The sequence below is a fragment of the Gorilla gorilla genome, chromosome 13 (assembly GCF_029281585.2).
Source record: "Gorilla gorilla gorilla isolate KB3781 chromosome 13, NHGRI_mGorGor1-v2.1_pri, whole genome shotgun sequence".
In the NCBI taxonomy this organism is placed as follows: domain Eukaryota; kingdom Metazoa; phylum Chordata; class Mammalia; order Primates; family Hominidae; genus Gorilla; species Gorilla gorilla.
The window spans coordinates 134,397,177-134,417,088 of NC_073237.2; the positions used below are offsets into that span (position 1 = coordinate 134,397,177).

The window sequence follows — 19,912 nt, forward strand, 5'->3', positions numbered from 1 at the left end:
GTATTTAAGACAGAGTCTAACCCTGTTGCCTAGGCTGGAATGCAATGGCGCGATCTCGGCTCATTGCAACCTCTGCCTCCTGGGTTCAAACGATTCTCCTCCCTCAGAGGGATTACAGGCGCCCACCACCACACCCAGCTAATTTTTGTATTTTTAGTAGAGACAGGGTTTCACCAGGTTGGCCAGGTTGGTCTTGAACTCTGACCTCATGATCCGCCTGCCTTGGCCTCCCGAAGTGTGGGGATTACAGGCGTGAGCCACCGTGCCTAGCTCATTTTATTTTTTATGAAGTTCCTCTTGTATTTCTAGTGACTTTTGTTTATATATTTAGTCACTGTATAGTTTGGGCAATATAAAGTTTGTGATTGTTTCATCTTCTTCCTAAATTATGCTTTATTTCATCACACAATACCTTCTTAATCTGTGCAGTTCCTCTGCTGGACAGTTGCACCTTGTCGACACTGAATGTCATTGGTTCTACTTTTTGTTGCTATCACTGGTTTTGGTTTTTAACTTGCATTTGCCTGGTACCTTTCTTTTCCTTTCATTTCCAGCTCTTCTTTATCACTTTAAGTGTTCTTGTAAATTGTATTTATCTGGGTTCTGCCTTTTAAATTTTTTTTTTTTTTTGAGACAGAGTCTTGCTCTGTTGCCCAGGCTGGAGTGCAGTGGCGCGATCTTGGCTCACTGCAAGCTCTGCCTCCCGGGTTCATGCCATTCTCCTGCCTCAGCCTCCTGAGTAGCTGGGACTACAGGCACCCACCACCAGGCCTGGCTAATTTTTTGCATTTTGTTTAGCAGAGACTGGGTTTCACTGTGTTAGCCAGGATGGTCTCGATCTCCTGACCTTGTGATCCGCCTGCCTCGGCCTCTGAAAGTGCTGGGGTTACAGGCGTGAGCCACTGTGCCTGGCCAAAATTTTTTTTAATTTTTTTTTTTTTTTAATGAGACGGAGTCTTGCTCTGTCACCCAGGCTGGAGTGCAGTGGCGTGATCTCAGCTCACTGCAACCTCTGCCTCCTGGGTTCAAGCCATTCTCCTGCCTCAGCCTCCCAAGTAGCTGGGACTACAGGCACGTGCCACCACGCCCAGCTAATTTTTTGTATTTTTAGGAGAGAAGGGGTTTCACCATGTTAGCCAGGACAGTCTCGATCTCCTGACCTCGTGATCTGCCCGCCTCGGCCTCCCAAAGTGCTGGGATTACAGGCGTGAGCCACGGCGCCCAGCCAATTTTTTAAAATTTTATTTATGTATTTAAGAGACAGAGTTATGTTGCCCAGGATGATCCTCCCGTCTCAGCCTCCTGAGTAGCTGGGACTATAGGTGTGCACCACCATGCCTGGCTTGGTTGTTTTGCTTTTTTTTTTTTTTTTTTTTAAAAACAAAACAAAACCCAGTTGTATGGTCTCTGTTTCTAATGGTAATGGGTGAATCCAGTCTCTCTCTATTTAGTATAATGTTTGACTCTATTCTTCATCCCAAGTTTTGCTGCTTTAATCAAGTTGCTGTTTATTGCTCCTCTCCTCCCTTGCTTATTTTTACTCTCTAATTCTTCTGTTCCACAAAAGGTTACCTTCCCTTCCCTGCTCTCATAATTGTCAACGTACCTCTTTACTGTTTTTGTTTCTTTAGCATCTTTACTACCAAGATGTACTAGTTCCATCACTAAATTGCTCTATTTCCCTTTATTCTGCCTCCACCCATACCCAGTAAGTCACAGCCTTTCCAGTACTTGCCCTGCCTCCGCATCCTGGTTTGAGGGTGTTCACTTTTCATTCTTGACTGTCGCCCGTCCCTTCAGACTGCCCCCACAGGCTCCCCTATGCCCAGGGGCCCTCAGCTGTCATTCCCGTTGCCCGCTCTCAGAGCCCTACCCTCAGTCACCTAGGTTTACCTTAGCATCTTCTCTTCTCTTCAGTCCTTGCTCACTGCAGGACTGTCTCCTCCGTTTTAACTCTGTCCTGTCACTCGGCTGCTCTCCCCTGAAATGAATGGGGGTGTTGGTGGTGGCTGACTCTTCGAGTTCCTGTGTACTCTCAGGTGCCCTTCCTTGTTCCCCACTGAGGAGCGAGATCCAGGCTGCTGTGCCCGCTGCAAGTGTCTCTCTCTCTCTCATTTCCTGTTGCACATGAGGCATCGGACACTCGGATGCTTTTCCTTTGTCAGTGACTTGCTCTCTGTCTGCCCCTCAAAATGCAGGCTCAGGGCCCCTCTGGCACGGAGTGCTTTCCTCCGTTTGTCTCATTATTCTGTCTCCTTTTCTTGATCTCCTGCATCTGGAGCCCCTCCTGTTTCACGTGGTGTTGCTTGCTCTGCTCCTGTCAGTCCATGCCCTCTTCCTTGAGCTCGCGTTCACCTCCACGTTGGAGATGCTGCTTGTGCTTGACTGAACTCCCCTTTTTTTCATCTACTGAGTGGTTTCAGAAGAGAATTTTATTTCTTCTCTAAAAGTTTTTTTCTCTCTCTTTTAGTTTTGTTTTATTTTGAGTTATGTGTTGCTATACTTGGATCTCTGGGCCTTTGTTGACTTTTCCTTCTGGGTACCCAGCAGACACCGAGGATTCACTTACATTCAGGACCCACTGGCCTCCACTGTTGGTTCAGGGTGGGCTTGGGGCCTGGGGCCTGGTGGGGAGGAGACGAAGCCATGCTTGAATCTCCACATTCTCAGCACTGCTTGGTGCCCTCGACTGCCCTCTGCCTGAGGACTGGCTGTGTCACCACCCCAGGCTTGCCCATAACCCGTGTCACCCTGTCTGCCCTGACGCCTTGTCGGCTGGTTGAGCCCCGCTGAGCTTGGCCCTGTGCTGTCTCACTGAATCCCACACCACCTTGTGAGGTACAGGTGACTGTGCTCTGTTTTCAGTTGAGGAATCTCCAGGCTGCGTGATGTGCACGAGGGCCAGGGGTGACAGCCATTAGGGCCTCCATCAGCTCGTGCTTTAGCCTCACGTCACTTTTGTTTCCCCGAGTGGCAAATACAGCAGCTGCACTGGAAGGAAACACTTTCTTGTCTGTCTCCCCACTGTCCTCTAGAAGGGTTATTGAGAACAGGGATGGATCTTGGTCATTTTGTGTTTTCTGGGCTTTGGTCAGGGCCTGGCACAATTTGTACACATTTTTTGAACAAATGGGGGTTACCCAGGACTAGCAAAGAGTCTGCCTTAGGGCATAAGAGTAAGAAATCTAAGTATTTGCAGCAGTCAGGTCCTATTCTCAGCAGTACTTCACTGTGTCATCATTCATAGGTTAATGTAATATGGAATTTCTCCCTAGCTTGAAGATGTCATATCATTTTTCTTGAAATAAGCTTTTTCATTATAAAGAATATATGCTAATTAAGTGAACCCTGGAAAATGCAGGAAGCTGAAAAGAAGCCCAGTCTCTCTTGGTTTTCCCAAAGCTGTGATTCCAGAGATGTTTCCGCGTTTCCTGTAGACTCTCTGCTTTTACTGGAGCAGACTGGAGTCCACAGTGGCTGCTTGCTGTCCTTAGGGACCTGTGCCTCATCCCCAGGGAACAAACGCATCTGTCTTGGGTGCTGCTGGGGTTGCTGAGCTGGGATGTGAGGGGCTGCACCCAGCTCTCCCCCAGGGCGTCTGGATCAGGAGTCCCTCTGTTAGGTCTTGCTCAGTCCCCTGGCTCTGGCGCCTCTGGCTTCTCTAAAGTCGATGTTTACAGCAAGGAACTGGTGGACTTTAAGGGCAATGTCTGGGGAGTGTGGTTCTGTGCAAATATGGCTGTTGGCATGACTATGGTTGTGCCTGTGACAGGCGAGGATGTGTGTGGTTGTCTTGTGTTGTGTGGCACAGGAAGATGTGTGTGTGTGGGGGGGCTGTGGCCCATTGTGAAAGGGCAGCATTTCTATGAGGCCTTTCTCATAGCAGAGGCTGACTGGTTCTTACTGGCTGGTGGGGATGGCCACAGAGTCCCCTTTGGAGAATTTGTTGCTTGTCTTCCTGGCCACGTGTGTGTGCAGACACAGTGGGTTTACATGAGTCACGTGTTCTCTTTCCCTCCTTCCCAGAGTGGCCCTGTTTGTGTTCACAGGTGTGTGCCTCATGTGCACTGAGGAGTGTGTCTGTGTGAGCATCTCATTGGATCTTCAAAAGTGAGCGTGGTCAGGCTGGATGTGTGCTGTGAAGCACGTGCGTGTGTGACTCCTGTGTTCCTGCACAACTGTGTGTGGGTGCATGGGGGGTTCAGAGTGTGTGGGCTTGTTCTGTGCACAGCTCTGCCCATGTGTGTGCCCCTCCTTATCTGCATTGCACACCTGCCTCCCTCCCGCCCTACTGCTGCCTCTGTGGGGAGTGGTCATCCCTGGCCTTCAGCAGGGCTGGCCACATGCCACTGAGAGCCTGGGTGTGCACATGTACACACATGTGTACAAACACACAGAAAGTGCACATAGCACACGAGCCCATACACCCCCTCTCCCGTGCCACTGAGAGCCTGGGTGTGCATACGTATGCGTGTGTGTACAAACACACAGTGCTCATAGTAAGCATGCTCACACACTTCCTCTCTTGCGTGCCACTGAGAGCCTGGGTGTGCACACAAATGCACGTGTGTACAAACAGAAAATATGCATAGCACACATGCCCACACTGCCCCTGCTCTTTTGTGCCACTGAGAACCTGGGTGTGCACACATATGCATGTGTGTACAAACACACAGAAAGTACATGTAGCATACACTGCTCCCCACATCCTCACACAGGGACCCCATGCTCAAGCCCAGGTATTCAAAGCCCACTGAGAGACCCATGGCTGGGGCACAGCTGTCTGCTCTCTGAGAACACTGAGAGGCACCCACATGGCCAGGCTTAGTGCACAAACTAAGAAACCCTTACACAGGCAGATGTGCTCTCCTGCAGAGACACAGCCAGCTCCTGTACAGACACACCTGAATCCTCATAGAGACCCTTCCCTCAGTTGTTGAGCATTGATCAAGCCCCTGTCAGTGTGAGGGGCTCAGTGGTGAAGAAGACAATGTGGCCCTGTCCTCATGGAGCCTACAGTCTTGTCTGGGAGTTGGGCATGGAACAGGTCAACAATAAAACACAGTGACAGGTGGTGATGTGGTCAGGGCCACTGTTGGAGGTGAGCCGAGTGCCCTGTTCTAAACGGTGTGCCCAGAGCAGGTGCTCTGTGCAGGTGACGTTAATGCTGAGACCTGAAAGTGTGTGGGAAGGAGTCCAGTGAGGGACGCATTTCACACTTGGGATATTGTGTGAAGGGCCAGGGCACAGCAGGACTGGTGTGCGTGGACATGGGAAAAGGCTGCTGGGTTGGGTGGTGAGCAGGGTAGAGAAGCAGTCAGGCTGGAGCAGGTAGACAAAGTTTCCAACAGTAAGTATTGTGGCCATTGAACAGCCATGGACCATGCGTAAACCGATGAGCTTGGCTGTGTTCCAGGAAAACTGCTTAGAAAACAGGCAGCCCGTGCGTGCTGACCCCTGAGTCCGGAGGGAGAGAGAGGGAGGGCCAGATGCTGCAGGGCTCCGTGGGCTATGCTGAAGAGATGGGATCTGGGGAGGGGCTAACTCAGATTTATGTCTTCAGGGGAAAAAGCTTGGGGTGCTCATGGAGAGTGGCCTGGGGGCATCAGGGCTGTGCTCCTAGAAGGTGGCTGGGGGTACTGGGGACCAGAGAAGTGAGTACGGATCATCCACTTCAATCTGGCTCTCACATCTGGCACCCAGTAACCATGGAGATCATCAGGGCCTTGGTTCCCTCAGCTGTGAAGTGGAGGTCACAGGGGTCACTGGCACAATTGTCTGTGACCGGCTGGGGCTGGGGGCAGGTGTCCTCCAGAGTGTGTCTGTGGGGGTCCACAGGTGGGGTAGGCGGGTGCCCATTGGTCCCCACATCCTCAGTAACTCCCCATCCCCTCAGGATCCCCCTTCGCCCGCGCCAGCCTCAAGAGCGGGAAGACAGAGAGCTCGTCATACTTCCGGAGGAAGGAGAAGATGTTCCGGTTTTTTATCCGGCGCATGGTGAAGGCTCAGAGCTTCTACTGGGTGGTGCTGTGCGTGGTGGCCCTGAACACACTGTGTGTGGCCATGGTGCATTACAACCAGCCGCGGCGGCTTACCACGGCCCTGTGTACGTATCCCCGTCCCTCCCTCAGGTGCTTCCTGAGCATCTCTGCTCTCAGTCTGGAAACCCTGGTCCATGCCCTGGGGCTACCCCAGGTGGGACGGGACCCACCCCCATGTTGCCCAAAGTATCCCACAGCTCTAGTCAGCCCCCAGGAGCCTCTGTGGGGGCCTGGGGTGTGTCCAGAGCTGGAGGGTGGCCTCTCCAGCCCCTGGGTTCCAGAAAGCACAGCTGGATCTCCTAGACCCCTGTCCCTCAGCATAGTGTGAGACTGGTTGAGGGGTCTGAGGCACCCAGGGCAGGATATATGTGGGACGACCAGGGGCGAGTCAGGCCAGGCAGATGGGTGTCCTCCCCCGAGAGGGCTTCAGACCCACAGACAGGGGACTTAGCCCCACGCTCCTTTCCACCACGTGGCTGCTGATTCTGCCCCGGATTCCTGAGGGGGGAGTCCTGGCTTCTTACCCTCCCCGGGTTCCCCTGGTTACCTTCATTTTTCTTTACAATTGGCTAAATCTGGATGCATTCATGCCCTTCCGTGGAGTGAGCTGTCTGCAGTTCTGTTCTACAAGCCTCAGCACAGGGGCCAGGATGGGCTCCTCCAGGGCTGGTCCTTCACAGCCTCAGGACCGGGGCCAGGATGGGCCCCTCCAGGCCTGGTCTGTCACAGCCTCGGACTCTCTGTCCCATGTGGAATACGGTGTTGCTCTGTGGTCTTACTTCACAAACAGGATCAAAACCAAAGAGTCCACCCATGTTTTATGTCCTGTCAGATAGTGCTTCAGCCCTCCTGACCCCAGGGGTCAGCTGCACTCACCCTGCTGGGTGTCTACAGCTGATCTGGAGACAGGGCCTGTTTGGGGCTCCTTGGAGGGCCTCAGTCTCCCCTTGAGGGCCCTGTTTGCCTGAAGCTGCCGAGGCACCCAGGAAAGCCTTTTCCGACTCCAGAGAAGAGCTATCCCAGCTCCCAGTTCCAGCCTGGCTGTCACTGTGTCCTGCTGTGACGGTGGCCTCACCAGGGCCCTAGCCGGCTGGCTGAGCCCTGCTCTGTAGACCAGAGGGCCTCACCTGCTCTGCCCAGGAGTGTGAGGGTTCCCTGAGCTGCAGGATCTGACAGCTCCACAGTGGGAGAGATGGGGCTGCAGGTCACCTGGAAGCATGGGTGGGAGAGTGGCTGTGTTGGGGTGGAACTCTGGGCTACAGTTTCCCAAACTTAACATTGAAATCTACGACTTGCGAACAGGGAGATGGTGTGGGGGGGGGCAGAAGCAAAAGGAGCCAAGAGAGCTCCGGTTCAGGCTCCCTGGGCGGCTGCAGGTCGAGAAGCAGCTTGTGTACATGGAACTGCCTGTCCCAGCTCCCGACTGACACGTCCTGGGGCCCACGGGATGGTACCTCGGGACTTTGCTTGGGCCTGAGTTCAGTGTCTCTCTTGAGTCCTCCGGCTAAGGTTTTCCCACCCTTGGGGGTCAGGTGGGGACCAAGGACTTCCTCCTGACCCAGTGACTAGGCCTGTTCTTCCCCGTGAGAGGCTGTTGGTGCGCAGTGAGTCGGCAGGCAGTGGGGTAGGGGTAGGGCTGCACAGCCCAGTCGCGCATCTGCTGTATGGGAGCACAGGGCTGGGAGTGTCCAGGCGTTGGTGAGGCCACAGGCATCCCTGACCATAGACCGCTACTGTGTCTTCTCTGTGGTTTCCTGGAGTTCCTGGCTTCATTGTGTCACTGAGGGAAAAACGGCTGGAGGGAAACGTGGGCAGTGTCCCTGACAGCCGGGCTGGGCCTGAGGGAGGCTTGCTCAGTAGGTAGGACAGGCTTGCCAGAGGCGAGGGGGTGTGGCCGCCCAGCCTAGAGCAGCTTCGCAGGGGCTCATCGTGGGTTCTGTGCACCTCGGCTGTCCATTCTCCAAGCACCTGCCCTCAATGCATTGCCAGAACCTTCAAAATTGAGGCTTGAGTGGTTAAGAGGGGCACTGTCAGGACTTGCCATCCTGTGAGCCCCTGGGGGGCCTTATGCAGCTCACCAGACTTGCTCACCCTCCCTCTGCTCCCATAGCACACCATCCTCTTAGAAGACAAAACCTGGTTTTAGTGATCTGTCTCTGTTTCCCCCTCAGCTTGTGAACTCCTGGGGAGAAGGGTGAACTCTGTCCCCATGCTGGCTCAAAACAGCACCAGTGCCTGCTGGTAGGATGCATGATACAAGAGTGTACGAATGAATGCCCTTTCTGGGCCTCAGAGTGGAGGCTGAGTATGTGAGGCTGAGGGCCTCTGTTCCTAGGGAGAGTGAGAGGGCAGACAGGATGTTGGAGGATTTCTAGATCTCTTTCTCTGAAAGTTTTACCGTTTGCATTTCTTGTACTTGTTCCTTGCAAAGTGCTCTCACTTTGGTCTCCTGGGGAGCAAGGTGTGTGCCTGGGTAGCCTCCCCTCCCAGATCTAGGGGGTGGGTGCCAGCAGTCCCATCTCTGGGGCCTCTCCTCCCTGGGTCTGAGCCCCTCGTGTGGGGAGCCCGAGGCCTTTGTGACCCACGCAGAGGGGCTCTGGGACTTTGTGGCCAGGCGTGTTGGGACTTTCCAAGCTGCTTGTGTATTCCCCTGGGCTTGCTGGGGTGCTCTGCGCTGGACTGCAGGGGGCACAGCTTTCCTGCCACATCTCACACCTGGTGGTCTGCACAGCCAGGCCCAGGTCAGAGCTGTAGGGTCGAGTGGTCTCAGTTGAGGGTGGATCCTTCCATTCCCGAGCAGCCCTGCCTGAGGGTCGCTGGGCATCCATGCCTCTCACAGGGGGCTCTCGGCTTCTCCAGGGACGCTGCTTGGCCTTGTTATCATCCCATGCTTAGCTTGAGTGCCTGGTGATTTTCTGGCTGGTGTCAGAGGCCAGGCTTGCTGCAGGTGACTTGCTCCAAGGAACTGGTTGTCCATGTCCTCAGGCCATACAAAGCGGGGTGTCCCCTCCCTGAGACTCCTGTCTGTTTGTACGGTGCCTGAGTGGTCTGTGAAGTTGTCATCTCTGCTTATCCCAGGTCTGGGCTGCTGCAGACTTGCCCCCGACCGAGGCTGTCTGGACCTGTGCAGCACAGCCCTTGGTGGAGGAGATTTTAGGAGCATAGGGGTGGGAAGAGTGTGTGGCCCCCTCTTCCAGTGTCTGCTTTATCAGAAGTTGTGTCTGCTGAAGGTCCCGTGTCCCAACAGAGACTGTAGAGGGGGATTCAGAAGCCCTGGGAAGGCCGAGCTGGACTCTGCCCAGTTGTGGACTCTCAGGGGCCTGCCCTTCATGCCCTCCCAGGGCCTTGTTCTCCATGTGGGCTCTGCCCTGGGCTCTGTTGCCTCCCTAGCCCCTGCTGCCCTGGCAGAGCCATGATGCCTTTGGCCTGACCAGCACTGTGAGAAGTTTAAGAGCCAATCCCTGCCCAACCCTTTGGGAGGAGAGTCAGAGACAGTGGCCTCACCCTGACGCCTAGGACTCCTGGCTCAGCCAGCGGCTGGGCCTCGCTGGGCCTCCTGCTTCCTGTGGCCTCACCCAGCTCTGGAGCCACGGCGTTCTTCTGTGCTGCTTCCCTCTTTCTGCTTGGGCTGGGTGAGCAGAGTCTGTGTACCTTGAATTCCCAGCACAGCCCTCTAGCCCCAGCATGGCCTCCCTCAGTACCGAGGCCCGGAAGGGTCAGCAGGACTTCTGGGCCCAAGACAGCCCCCCTCCACTGCTGCTGTGCCCGCAGGAACCTCTGTGTGACTTGGTGACAGTGCAAGGGGACAGTGCCTCTTGGCAGCCTCGTGCTGGAGAGGAGTGCAGTGGTGGAGGAGGTCTACCCTCGGGGCAGCAAACGTGAACAGAATACAAGTCAGCCACAGTGCTGTGGACATTCTGGGGAGAGGCGTCTTTCCACTGGGAAGTCTCAGTGGAAAGGTGGGAGATTCTGACAAGGAGGTTGAGGGACCCCACCTTCGGTCAGAGATTGGGGTGAGGCCAGAGGCGGAAGGACCAGCTGGAAGCTGTAGCTGGGCCTCTCCTTGGGGTAAATGGGGCCCTTTGCCTCATAGCCCCAGGACCTCCTCTGGTGAGGAGGGGGCACCCCCATGACCCCAGAACTCACACCTGGGCTGATCTCGGGAGCTTGCCTCCTGCTGAGCCCGTCCTTCTCTGGGTCTCAGAGGCACTAGGGACTCACCACCTTTCAGACTGGAACAGGTACCTCTCCGTGTCCCTCTGAATCCATCGTTCCTTTCCTGGGCTGAGACTTCAGAGCATAGGACCATAGGCCAGGCCTGGAAGGCTCAGCCCTGGGAAGGCCCAGAGGTCTGGTGTCCTCCAGTCTGGGCTGGAGCCAGAGTGGGAGGAGGCCTCGAGCTAATCCCCCTCTTCTCCGGCTTCTCCTAGATTTTGCAGAGTTTGTTTTCCTGGGTCTCTTCCTCACAGAGATGTCCCTGAAGATGTATGGCCTGGGGCCCAGAAGCTACTTCCGGTCCTCCTTCAACTGCTTCGACTTTGGGGTGAGTGAGAGGCCTGATCAGGGGCCCAGGCTGTATCCTTTCCTGCAGGCGCACACAGCCCCCTCCCATAGGCCATGCCCAGTGTGGGCTGGGGTCTGTGACCCTACATGGGTCAGAAAGGCTGCCTGAAGACAGTGAGGAGCAGGGGGCTGGCAGAGGGAGGCCTGTCCTGGCCGGGCCTGACTGATGGGAGTGTCAGCCTCAGCCGCTCTCTGTCGGCGGGAGGTCACCCTTCCCTCTTCTGATCCTGTCCATAGACTTTCATAATCAGCTGAAGGCTCTGCAGCTACCTCCATGCCTGGGATCTCACAAACCTGTGGAGGGCTCAGTCTCTCCCCAGTGGAGCTCAGGGGGGCTCTGACCCTGGGCAGGCTTGGGTACAACCACCAGCACTTCTGGGGTTGGGGCATGATAGGCCATGATGGTCCTGCCCTCTCTGTGGGGCTGGGGGAGGTGGTGGCCCTGGCCTGGGTCTCTTTACCAACTTATGTAGGTAGGGGAAGCCTTGGAGGCAGTGTGTTTCACAGCTTACCATGACACTTGAGCACAGAGGTCAGGGCAGGGCAGTCTGAGAATCTCCTGGATTCTCAGACCCCACAGGGAGCACAGGACACTTTCTGGGACCTGAACTCAGAGCCTAGGGATGTGGCACTGTCGGCACCTGCCCAGAGGCTGAGTTCTGAGTCTTCCTGCTGGAGGCTGGGAATGATGGGTGGGCACGCCGCCCCCTGAGGGAGGAGGGAGGAGTGGGAGTAAGTACCCCTCCAAGTCTTTGTACCAGAGCACTTCAAACCCTCCCGTAAGGAGCGACAAGTGGGAGTGACAAGGAGTGATGAGCGGGAGCACTGCCCCTCTCAGGGTGGAGTGAAGGGTGGGAGCAGAGTCCCCCAGGAAGGAGTAACAGGCAGGCGCACTACCCCCGCAGGAAGGAGTGACAGGTGGGAGCACTACCCCCCCAGGAAGGAGTGAAGGGTGGGAGTACTACCCTCCCTCCCAGGAAGGAGTGACAGGTGGGAGCACTGCCCCCCCAGGAAGGAGTGAAGGGTGGGAGCACTACCCTCCCCCCCAGGAAGGAGTGACAGGTGGGAGCACTGCCCTCCCCCAGGAAGGAGTGATGGGAGCACTGCCCCCCCAGGAAGGAGTGAAGAGTGGGAGCACTACTTCCCCCCCAGGAAGGAGTGATAGGTGGGAGCATTGCCCCCTCCAGGAAAGAGCAAAGGGATCACTACCCCCCCCCCAGGAAGGAGTGAAGGGTGGGAGCACTACCCTCCCCCCCAGGAAGGAGTGACAGGTGGGAGCACTGCCCCCCAGGAAGGAGTGACAGGTGGGAGCACTGCCCTCCCCCAGGAAGGAGTGATGGGAGCACTTCCCCCCAGGAAGGAGTGAAGGGTGGGAGTACTACCCTGCCCCCCCCCCCAGGAAGGAGTGACAGGTGGGAGCACAGCCCCCCCAGGAAGGAGTGAAGGGTGGGAGCACTACCCTCCCCCCCAGGAAGGAGTGACAGGTGGGAGCACTGCCCTCCCCCAGGAAGGAGTGATGGGAGCACTGCCCCCCCAGGAAGGAGTGAAGGGTGGGAGCACTACTTCCCCCCCAGGAAGGAGTGATAGGTGGGAGCATTGCCCCCTCCAGGAAAGAGCAAAGGGATCACTACCCCCGCCCCCCCCCCCAGGAAGGAGTGAAGGGTGGGAGCACTACCCTCCCCCCCAGGAAGGAGTGACAGGTGGGAGCACTGCCCCCCAGGAAGGAGTGACAGGTGGGAGCACTGCCTTCTCAGGAAGGAGTGGGGAGTAGGAGTGCCACCCCCCAAGGGAGGGTTTGGAGCTCGGCAGAGTTTACAGGAGCCAGAGAGGGGCCTGGTCCGTGGTAGTAAAGCTTTAGTTAGAAAATTCAGCTTAATTGGACTTTTTCTCTTATAAGCATCGTACTTACACAGGTGGTAGACATTTGTGTCTGTGATTTTGTTGAATCCTCACAAGGACTCTCATTTTACTGATGATAATGACAGACATTGTGTGACTGGCCCCAGGCTGCCCATCGGTTTGAGAGGAGTCAGTGGGTGAGCCTGGCTTTCTGGCCTCGGGGGTAGTGGTTTTGCATCATGCTGTGCTTCTGATCTCTGAGGAAGGGAAGGCAGTGATCATCCAGCGTGCTCTCTGAGACATGGAGACCTGTGATTTCAATAGACGGTGGGAAGACAACAACCCCTCTTACCCTTTGACTTCTTGGTCACAAAGAAGGTCTGAGTGCATCGGCCAAGGGAGCCGAAGAGATGGAGGCGTCAGAGATGCAGGGATCTTTTTCATGTCTTCCAATCTTCTGATCTGAACTGACTGGATCTCAGGACATGGGGATAATTTGCACATAAGCTAACACATTCTTCTAACACTTAGCAGCTTTAAACTACAAAAATCTGTCTCACATTTCTATGGCTTAGGAATTCAGGTGTGGCACTGGGTATCTCTGGCGCAGGGTCCCCCATGAGGCTTCAGCCCAGTTGAAGGCCAAGGATATGGTCATTCCACGGTTTGACTGGCACTGGGGAATCTGGTGTCAAGCTCATGCATTTGGTTGCTGGAACGCCGAGTTCCTGGTCATGTGGCCTCTCCACAGGCTGCCGGAATGTCCTCAGCTGTGGTCTGAGGGAGAGAACTGAGAGTACGTACATAAGACAGAAGCTATAGAAACCCTGTCTTGAAAGAAAGATCCCATCAGTTTTGCCATAGTCTTTTAGTTAGGAGTGAGTCACTGGGCCCAGTGACTGGGCCGGGGAGAGGAATATGTGGGGGCAGGTATTATGCAAGGATGTGAACACCAGACAGTGATGACCACTGGGGCCATCGAAGAGGCTGCTTGCCACAGCCTGCCCTCTGGCTCTCAGTGACTCATATCCTTCCCAGTGTAAAACACCTTCACCCTGCCAACTCCCCAAAATCTTATCCATTACAGCATCAGCTCAAAATCCAGAATCTCATCCTCAGTTAGGTCCAGGTGTGGGTGAGGCTCCTTCGGTGTAGTTCCCTAAGTGCAGTGGCCGCGGTGCCTCTTAATCTGTTGACCTGTGGAACTAGAGAGTTATCTACACTCAACATTCAGTGTGCAGTGGTAGGATGGGCATAGGGTAACTGCAGTAGATATTCCTGCTCAGCAAGGGGACACCAGGAAGCTGAGCCACTCACTGGTCCATAGGGATTCTGAAATCCAGCTGGGCACATGCGGGAAAGTCTGGGATTCATTGTTACAGCCAGGAAGCCCTCTGGGCTCTTGGTTCTGCCCTCTCACTCCCTTTGCTTTTCCATGAAAGGTAGTTCAGGTTTTCAGCTGAATTGTTTTCTCAGCCTACTTCCCACCGGCAGAATTTTGGGAATCTAAAGACCTATTTTCGTTTTGTATTGTCTTGATTCTTTCAGTCCTAGTTGGTGATATCTCTGCATATATGTCCTCTAAGAACTTTATGGATATGTTTTGAAGCTTGGGGTTCACTTTATTAGAAAAAAGCTCTACCCACAGCTATTAGGCCTTAGACCTTTTCTGTCTGTGTTCCTGTTGAGATGCTAAGGGTCAACACCTCCAGTGTCTTAGAGAAGTTCCTGCTTCATTGACCAGATGTGTGAGGCACCCTCAATCTCTTTGAAGAGCCTGAAAGTGTGGCTGAGTAGTGCTCTGAGGCACCACCTTTGATCGTTTTGGGATCTCAAATAAAAGTCACAGTCTTGCCCTTGGCTTCATCTTTAGACCATGCCACCTTTCTCTCTTTTTAAAATTTCAAGTTTTATTTAGATTCAGGGGTTACACGTGCAGGTTTGTGACATGGGTATATTGTGTGATGCTGAGGTTTGGGATACACACGATCTCATCACCCAAGGAGTGAGCATAGTACCCGGAAAATAGTTTGTCAACCCCTTCCCCCTCCCTCCTCCCTCTAGTACTCCCCAGTGTCTATTGTTCCCTTCTTTGTGTCCATGTGTATCCTTGTTTAGCTCCCACTTGTGAGAACGTGTGGTATTTGGTGTTTGTTTCTGCATTAATTCACTTAGGATAATGGCCTCTGGCCGCATCCATATTACTGCAAAATACATGTTTTTTTTTTAATAGCTGTGCAGTCTTCCATGGTGTATATATAATGCATTTTCTTGATCCAATCCACTGTTAACTGGCACCTAAGTTGATTTGTGTCCCTGCTGTTGTGAATAGTGCTGTGGTGAACAAATGCATGTGTCTTTTTGGTAGAACGAGTTATAGTCCCTTGGGTATATAGCCAGTAGTGGGATTGCTGGATCAAATGGTAGTTCTATTTTAGTTCTTTGAGAAATCTGCAAACTGTTTTCCACAGTGACTGGACTAATTTACATTCCCACCAACATCCCCTTTTCTCCGTGGCTTCGCCAACATCTGTTATTTTTTGAGTTTTTAATAATAGCCATTCTGACTGGCGTGAGATGATATCTCACTGTGGTTTTGATTTGCACGTCTCTGATTAGTGGTGTTGAGCATTTTTTTCCATATCTTTGTTGAGACCTTGCCATTATTAATGTTGAGATCGGGAGAGGCTAAACATATTCAAAACCAGCAAGTCCTGGCTTCCTTTTATTTAATGCACTTTCCTTGGTTTAGCTCTCTCCTCTCACATTTGACTACAAGCAGCAAGAAGACATCAGGTGGCACCTTCAGCACTTGGCTCAGAGATCTCTTGAGGTTGATCCCCTGGTTGATTAAGCATGTTTTCTACCTTTTTTTTTTTTTTTTGAGACAGAGTCTCGCTCTGTTGCCCAGGTTGGAGTGCAGTGGCACGATCTCGGCTCACTGCAACCTCTGCCTCCCGGGTTCAAGCAATTTTCCTGCCTCAGCCTCCTGAGTAGCTGAGATTATAGGCACCCACCAAAACGTCCAGCTAATTTTTTTGTATTTTTAGTAGAGATGGGGTTTCACCATGTTGGTCAGGCTGGTCCCGAACTCCTGACCTCAAGTGATCTGCCTGCCTCAGCCTCCCAAAGTGTTGGGATTACAGGCATGAGCCACCACGCCTTGCCTGTTTTCTACTTTTTACATAGCTGCATGCAACAGTGTGGCTAAATTTTCTGCCAGCACACAACAGGACCCCTTCCTCTAGTTTCCTATGAAATTCTCCTCGCTTTCCTGCAGACCCTGATGTGCAGCATGCTTAATGTCCAAAATTCTATGAACTGTGTGTTAAGTGCGCTTTAGCCCTTCATTAATGTGCTGCTCAGTGTCCATCCTCTGGTTCCAAAACCACTCCCACATTTTAGGTTTTTATCACAGCATCACCCCACTTCCGATTCCAAAATCTGTATTGACTTTTCCTGCTGGGGAACAAATTATCCAAAAGCTTGGTGGCATAAGAAAAATGTTTATTATTTCACTGTTTCTGTGAGTCAGGAATCAGGGTGGCTTAACTGGGTGCACCTGGCTTGTAGTCTCTAGTGAGGCTGCAGTCTTCTCAGGCTCATTTGGGGCTGGAGAATTCACTTCCAGCCTCATGCTCATTACGGCTGTCAATGGACCTCAAAAAAATCTGCTTCCAGGCTCACTGGTGTGGCTGCTGGCAGGCCTCTGTTCCTGGTCACATGGGCCTCTCCCAGCTGCCAGAGTGTCCTTATGACATGATATCTGGTGTTCAGAGAAAGAGTCAAGAGTTCCCAAGACAGAAACCAGTCCTTTTGTAATCTGATCTCAGAGGTGACATCCCATCACTTTTGCTGTATTCTGTTTACTAAGAGTGAGTCACTAGGTCCAACCCATCCTTAAGGGGATAGCATTATACAAGGGAGTGAATACTGGGTGGTAGGGATTACTGAGGCCATCTTAGAGGCTGCCTACTACATGAACCAGTGAGGACAAATTTTGATAATTAGTGGAAAACAGGAGAGATGCTGGAAGACTGGCAATGAGAAGAAAGTATATTTAGAAAACTACAATCTTCAACCCTAGGCAAACATCTGGATGATTTGCTAGTGCAGAGAAAAGTTGGTGGTGATGATCAAGGGCAACATGTGATCACCAAGAACAGATGGCACTCTTGGCAAGACTGGGGTGGCAAGCTTACCCAATTTGTTGTATTGATAGGGTTATCACAGGTTCTGTGCATATTGGTGTACCTGGTTGTTGACAGAACGTTAGATATTCTCTGAATGGCGATCTGTGGACAACGTAGAGAAATGTGCAGCAGATGACTGTGCATTTGAGTTGATCCATAAATGGTGCACAGCCATTCCCAGACATGCTGGTTAACAGATTAGTGTCAATCTGTAGGGAGGTCTCTAGAGATGTACCACAGGGCTCTGTCTTAGCATATTCATCGTTCTCTCAGTGACTTCATAAGAGCATTGACGTTAAGCTCATCAGCTTTGCAGTTGATGTGAAATTGGTGGAAATGACTGAAACTTTGGAAAATATATGTCCCAAATACAATATAATTGAGCTTGAGAGGCTCAACATTTGAATTCTCCACACCAGTTGCAGAAGTGTGGCTTAGAGGAAATGAGAATTACACACATGAAGAAGACATGGGCGCTCCTGCTGACTGTGAGCCCAGATTGTGCCCCTTGAGGTATGGTGGCCTGGGAGGGAATTCAGTTTGGGGCCCCTTGCTTGTCCTGTCCAGAGGGAAGGTGGTAAAGGGTCTGCTGTGTTCCAGCCTCACTGGTCTGTCCTTTCTGAGTCCCGCACACCAGGCCCTGACCAGGACGGCCCTCCTCACAGTCTATCTGAGGAATGGCTGGAAGGAGGGACGTGTACCTTGCTCACAAATTCCAGCTCACCAACATCAACAGTGCATGAAACAAACAGGCAGGCTTGCCATAATCTGTTCTTGGTGGCATGTGCTGTTTCCTGGTCATTGGGAGAAGAAAAGACTCAAGATGCAATTTATGAATCTGAGTATCTTGGAGCAGTGGCAGAACCAGGGAGGGGAAGTTACAGGGAGACAGATTTTGCTAGTCTGTGAGAGAACAGTCTAACAGTCAGGGCTGTCTGAAAGTTTGCCCAGCTCCAGAGCTGTTGAAGAAGACACCGGTGTCACCAGGCTGTGGTCAAGCACAGAGGAGGTATTAGGCCAGGTGGTTGTAAGGTCTGCCAGGAAGCCAGCAGGCCTAACCTGGTCCATGTCCTGTGTCCTCCTGGTGTGTCTGGGGTTGGGGGTGGCAGGGAGGGCAGGTACCAGGACTGGTGGGACTCTACAGCCTTTCCCAAAGGTTCCAAGAGCTCAGTGTGAGGTGTGTGCCTTGTGTTACCATATCTGACTTGATTGTCAGACAAGGAAGCAGGATGGTTCCTTAAAGAGAGGTGCAGCCACGCAGGGTGTGCACACACATCCATCTGCATGCACAGGTGCAGATACGGTGCACCCAAGGCTAATGCCATCCCGTTGCAGGTCATCGTGGGGAGCGTCTTTGAAGTGGTCTGGGCGGCCATCAAGCCGGGAAGCTCCTTTGGGATCAGTGTGCTGCGGGCCCTCCGCCTGCTGAGGATCTTCAAAGTCACGAAGTACGTCCCCTGCGCTCCCAGGCGAGGGCAGGTGTAGGGTGGAGAGGGCGTGGGATCAGCCACACAGGGTGCTTGTCCCCAGGAGTTCACAGCACCCAGAAGCTCTCCCTGTGGCTTACAGTTGATTTAAATACAAAAGGTGGTTCCAAAACAGCCTTGTGGGGCCACATCTGCCCTCAGGGCCATCCCCGACTGGCCTCCGTGCTGCCGGCACACGCTTTAGCTTTCTTGTTCACTTGCTTTCCACGATTTCCCATCGTCTCCTGTCTTGAAACCACCATCCCATCTTCCCAGCCTTCAAAGGTGACTTTGCTTTGTAGTTAATGAGGAAGACAGAAGTCATCAGATGGAAGCTTTTCCATCATCCAGCCCCCAAGTCTGCCTACCTCCCCTGCAGCTCCACCCCTGGAGAGCCTGTGTGCACCCTGCCATGGTCCTGAGCTTCTCACTGAGCCAGGCTGGCACCTGCCTGGCCCCTGTGCTCAGGCCTGCTTTCTCCACCCTGCACCTTGCTGACGATGGCAGTGACAAGACCATGTTTACAGTTATGTCCCACTTGACTCTGGAAGTGAGTTGCTGCAGTTTGCCTACAAAGAGACTGAAGCCCAGGAAGTGACAGATGCAGGTAGTGAGAGAAGGACCAGGGTGAAAACCTTTCCCCTCACTGCCAGAGTTGTAGTGGGGAAGAGAGAGAGAGACTCTCCTCACAGCCGTCTCATCGGCAGCAAAGGCTGCACCGCGGAGGCTCCTGAGCATCTGGACCCTACCGGACACACACGTGGGCCAGCATGGACTTTGGTGTGTGTCCTTGGCAGCTGCAGGGCCCAACGAGCAGAACTGCCGACACTGAGCCCATGCAGGGCCAGGTCATAGGTCACACCTCTAGTGACCAAGACGACCTCTCAGAAGCCCACTGACCTCCCCAGGGCAACTGAAATCCCAGGTCTTTTCCAATCCATTTTAAATCCAAACCTAAGACCATAGGAGGATATGAAGCTATAAAGGCAGAAGAGTTTTGGGCAGAGTTGAGTCCCGCTGGGTCCATGAATCCTCACCGGCGCTCTGTGCTGTGTGTCCTCAGACTTCTGTTGCCTTCCCAGAACTTGCTGTTGTGAGGCTTCAGGAAGTGTCCACAGGGCTGCCTTTACCCCACCTCCAGGTCTGGCATCTTAGGCTCCATTTTCTCCCAGGAAGTAGGTGACCCTGTCCTGAGGCAGGCTGGCCTAGACCCCTGCTAGTCCCAGGAGAAGGCTCGATTCCTTTCCCAGAGTCTTCCAGCCCATCTGCCATTAGCCCTCAGGTACTTTGTAAGAGAATCCATGGAGGATAGCGGGGCCTCTGATGTGGGCGCCAGGGAGAAGGACACGGTTTGGGAGCCCAGGGGTGCCCAGGGATAGAGTGAGCACAGAAGGAGACCAGTGTCTGTCTTGCAGTCCCTCCATTCCAGGGAGATGGGACAGCACATGCAGAGGCACAGGGACATGAGGGACCGGCCCCTCAGTTGCCGTCAGCAGCCTCGGTGGCACCTGTGTGCCATGGGGACCCGTGCATGAGCAGGGCACGGTCACTGCCCTCTGGGATGGGAAGCGTTGAGGGATACCACAGAGAGTCTGCGTGGTGTCACCCTACAAGCTCTCCACGCCGTGTGTCCCTTGTCCCTGGTGAGGGGGCACTGGAGCCAGGGTCTCTGCCACCGGCCACAGCGCTTGCAGATCTGCTCTAGGTTCTGGTGTAGCTTCTCCCGCTGTGGGCTGATGACAACAGTTGTGGGACTTGCTTCACATGGCACTGGTCTGAGACACTTGGTGGCTGACTGGGTGTTGAGGAG

At 53.5% G+C, this 19,912-nt stretch overlaps 1 protein-coding gene across 11 annotated transcripts in view; it reads left to right on the forward strand.

Moving 5' to 3' along the window:
- The window catches only part of CACNA1B (calcium voltage-gated channel subunit alpha1 B), a 248,526-nt gene that overhangs the window by 87,208 nt on the left and 141,406 nt on the right, over positions 1 to 19,912 (forward strand). For 10 of the 11 annotated variants that reach the window (XR_008668315.2, XM_055350334.2, XM_055350333.2 and 7 more), the window contains exons 11-13: positions 5,897 to 6,106; positions 10,472 to 10,584; positions 17,972 to 18,084. Coding sequence is in view for 10 of the 11 variants with exons in the window: in XM_055350334.2 (XP_055206309.2) it covers positions 5,897 to 6,106; positions 10,472 to 10,584; positions 17,972 to 18,084 (436 nt within the window). In the remaining variant the exon portion in view is untranslated. The remainder of the gene's footprint in view (positions 1 to 5,896; positions 6,107 to 10,471; positions 10,585 to 17,971; positions 18,085 to 19,912) is intronic. The other variant, XM_055350341.2, reaches the window with a different exon arrangement.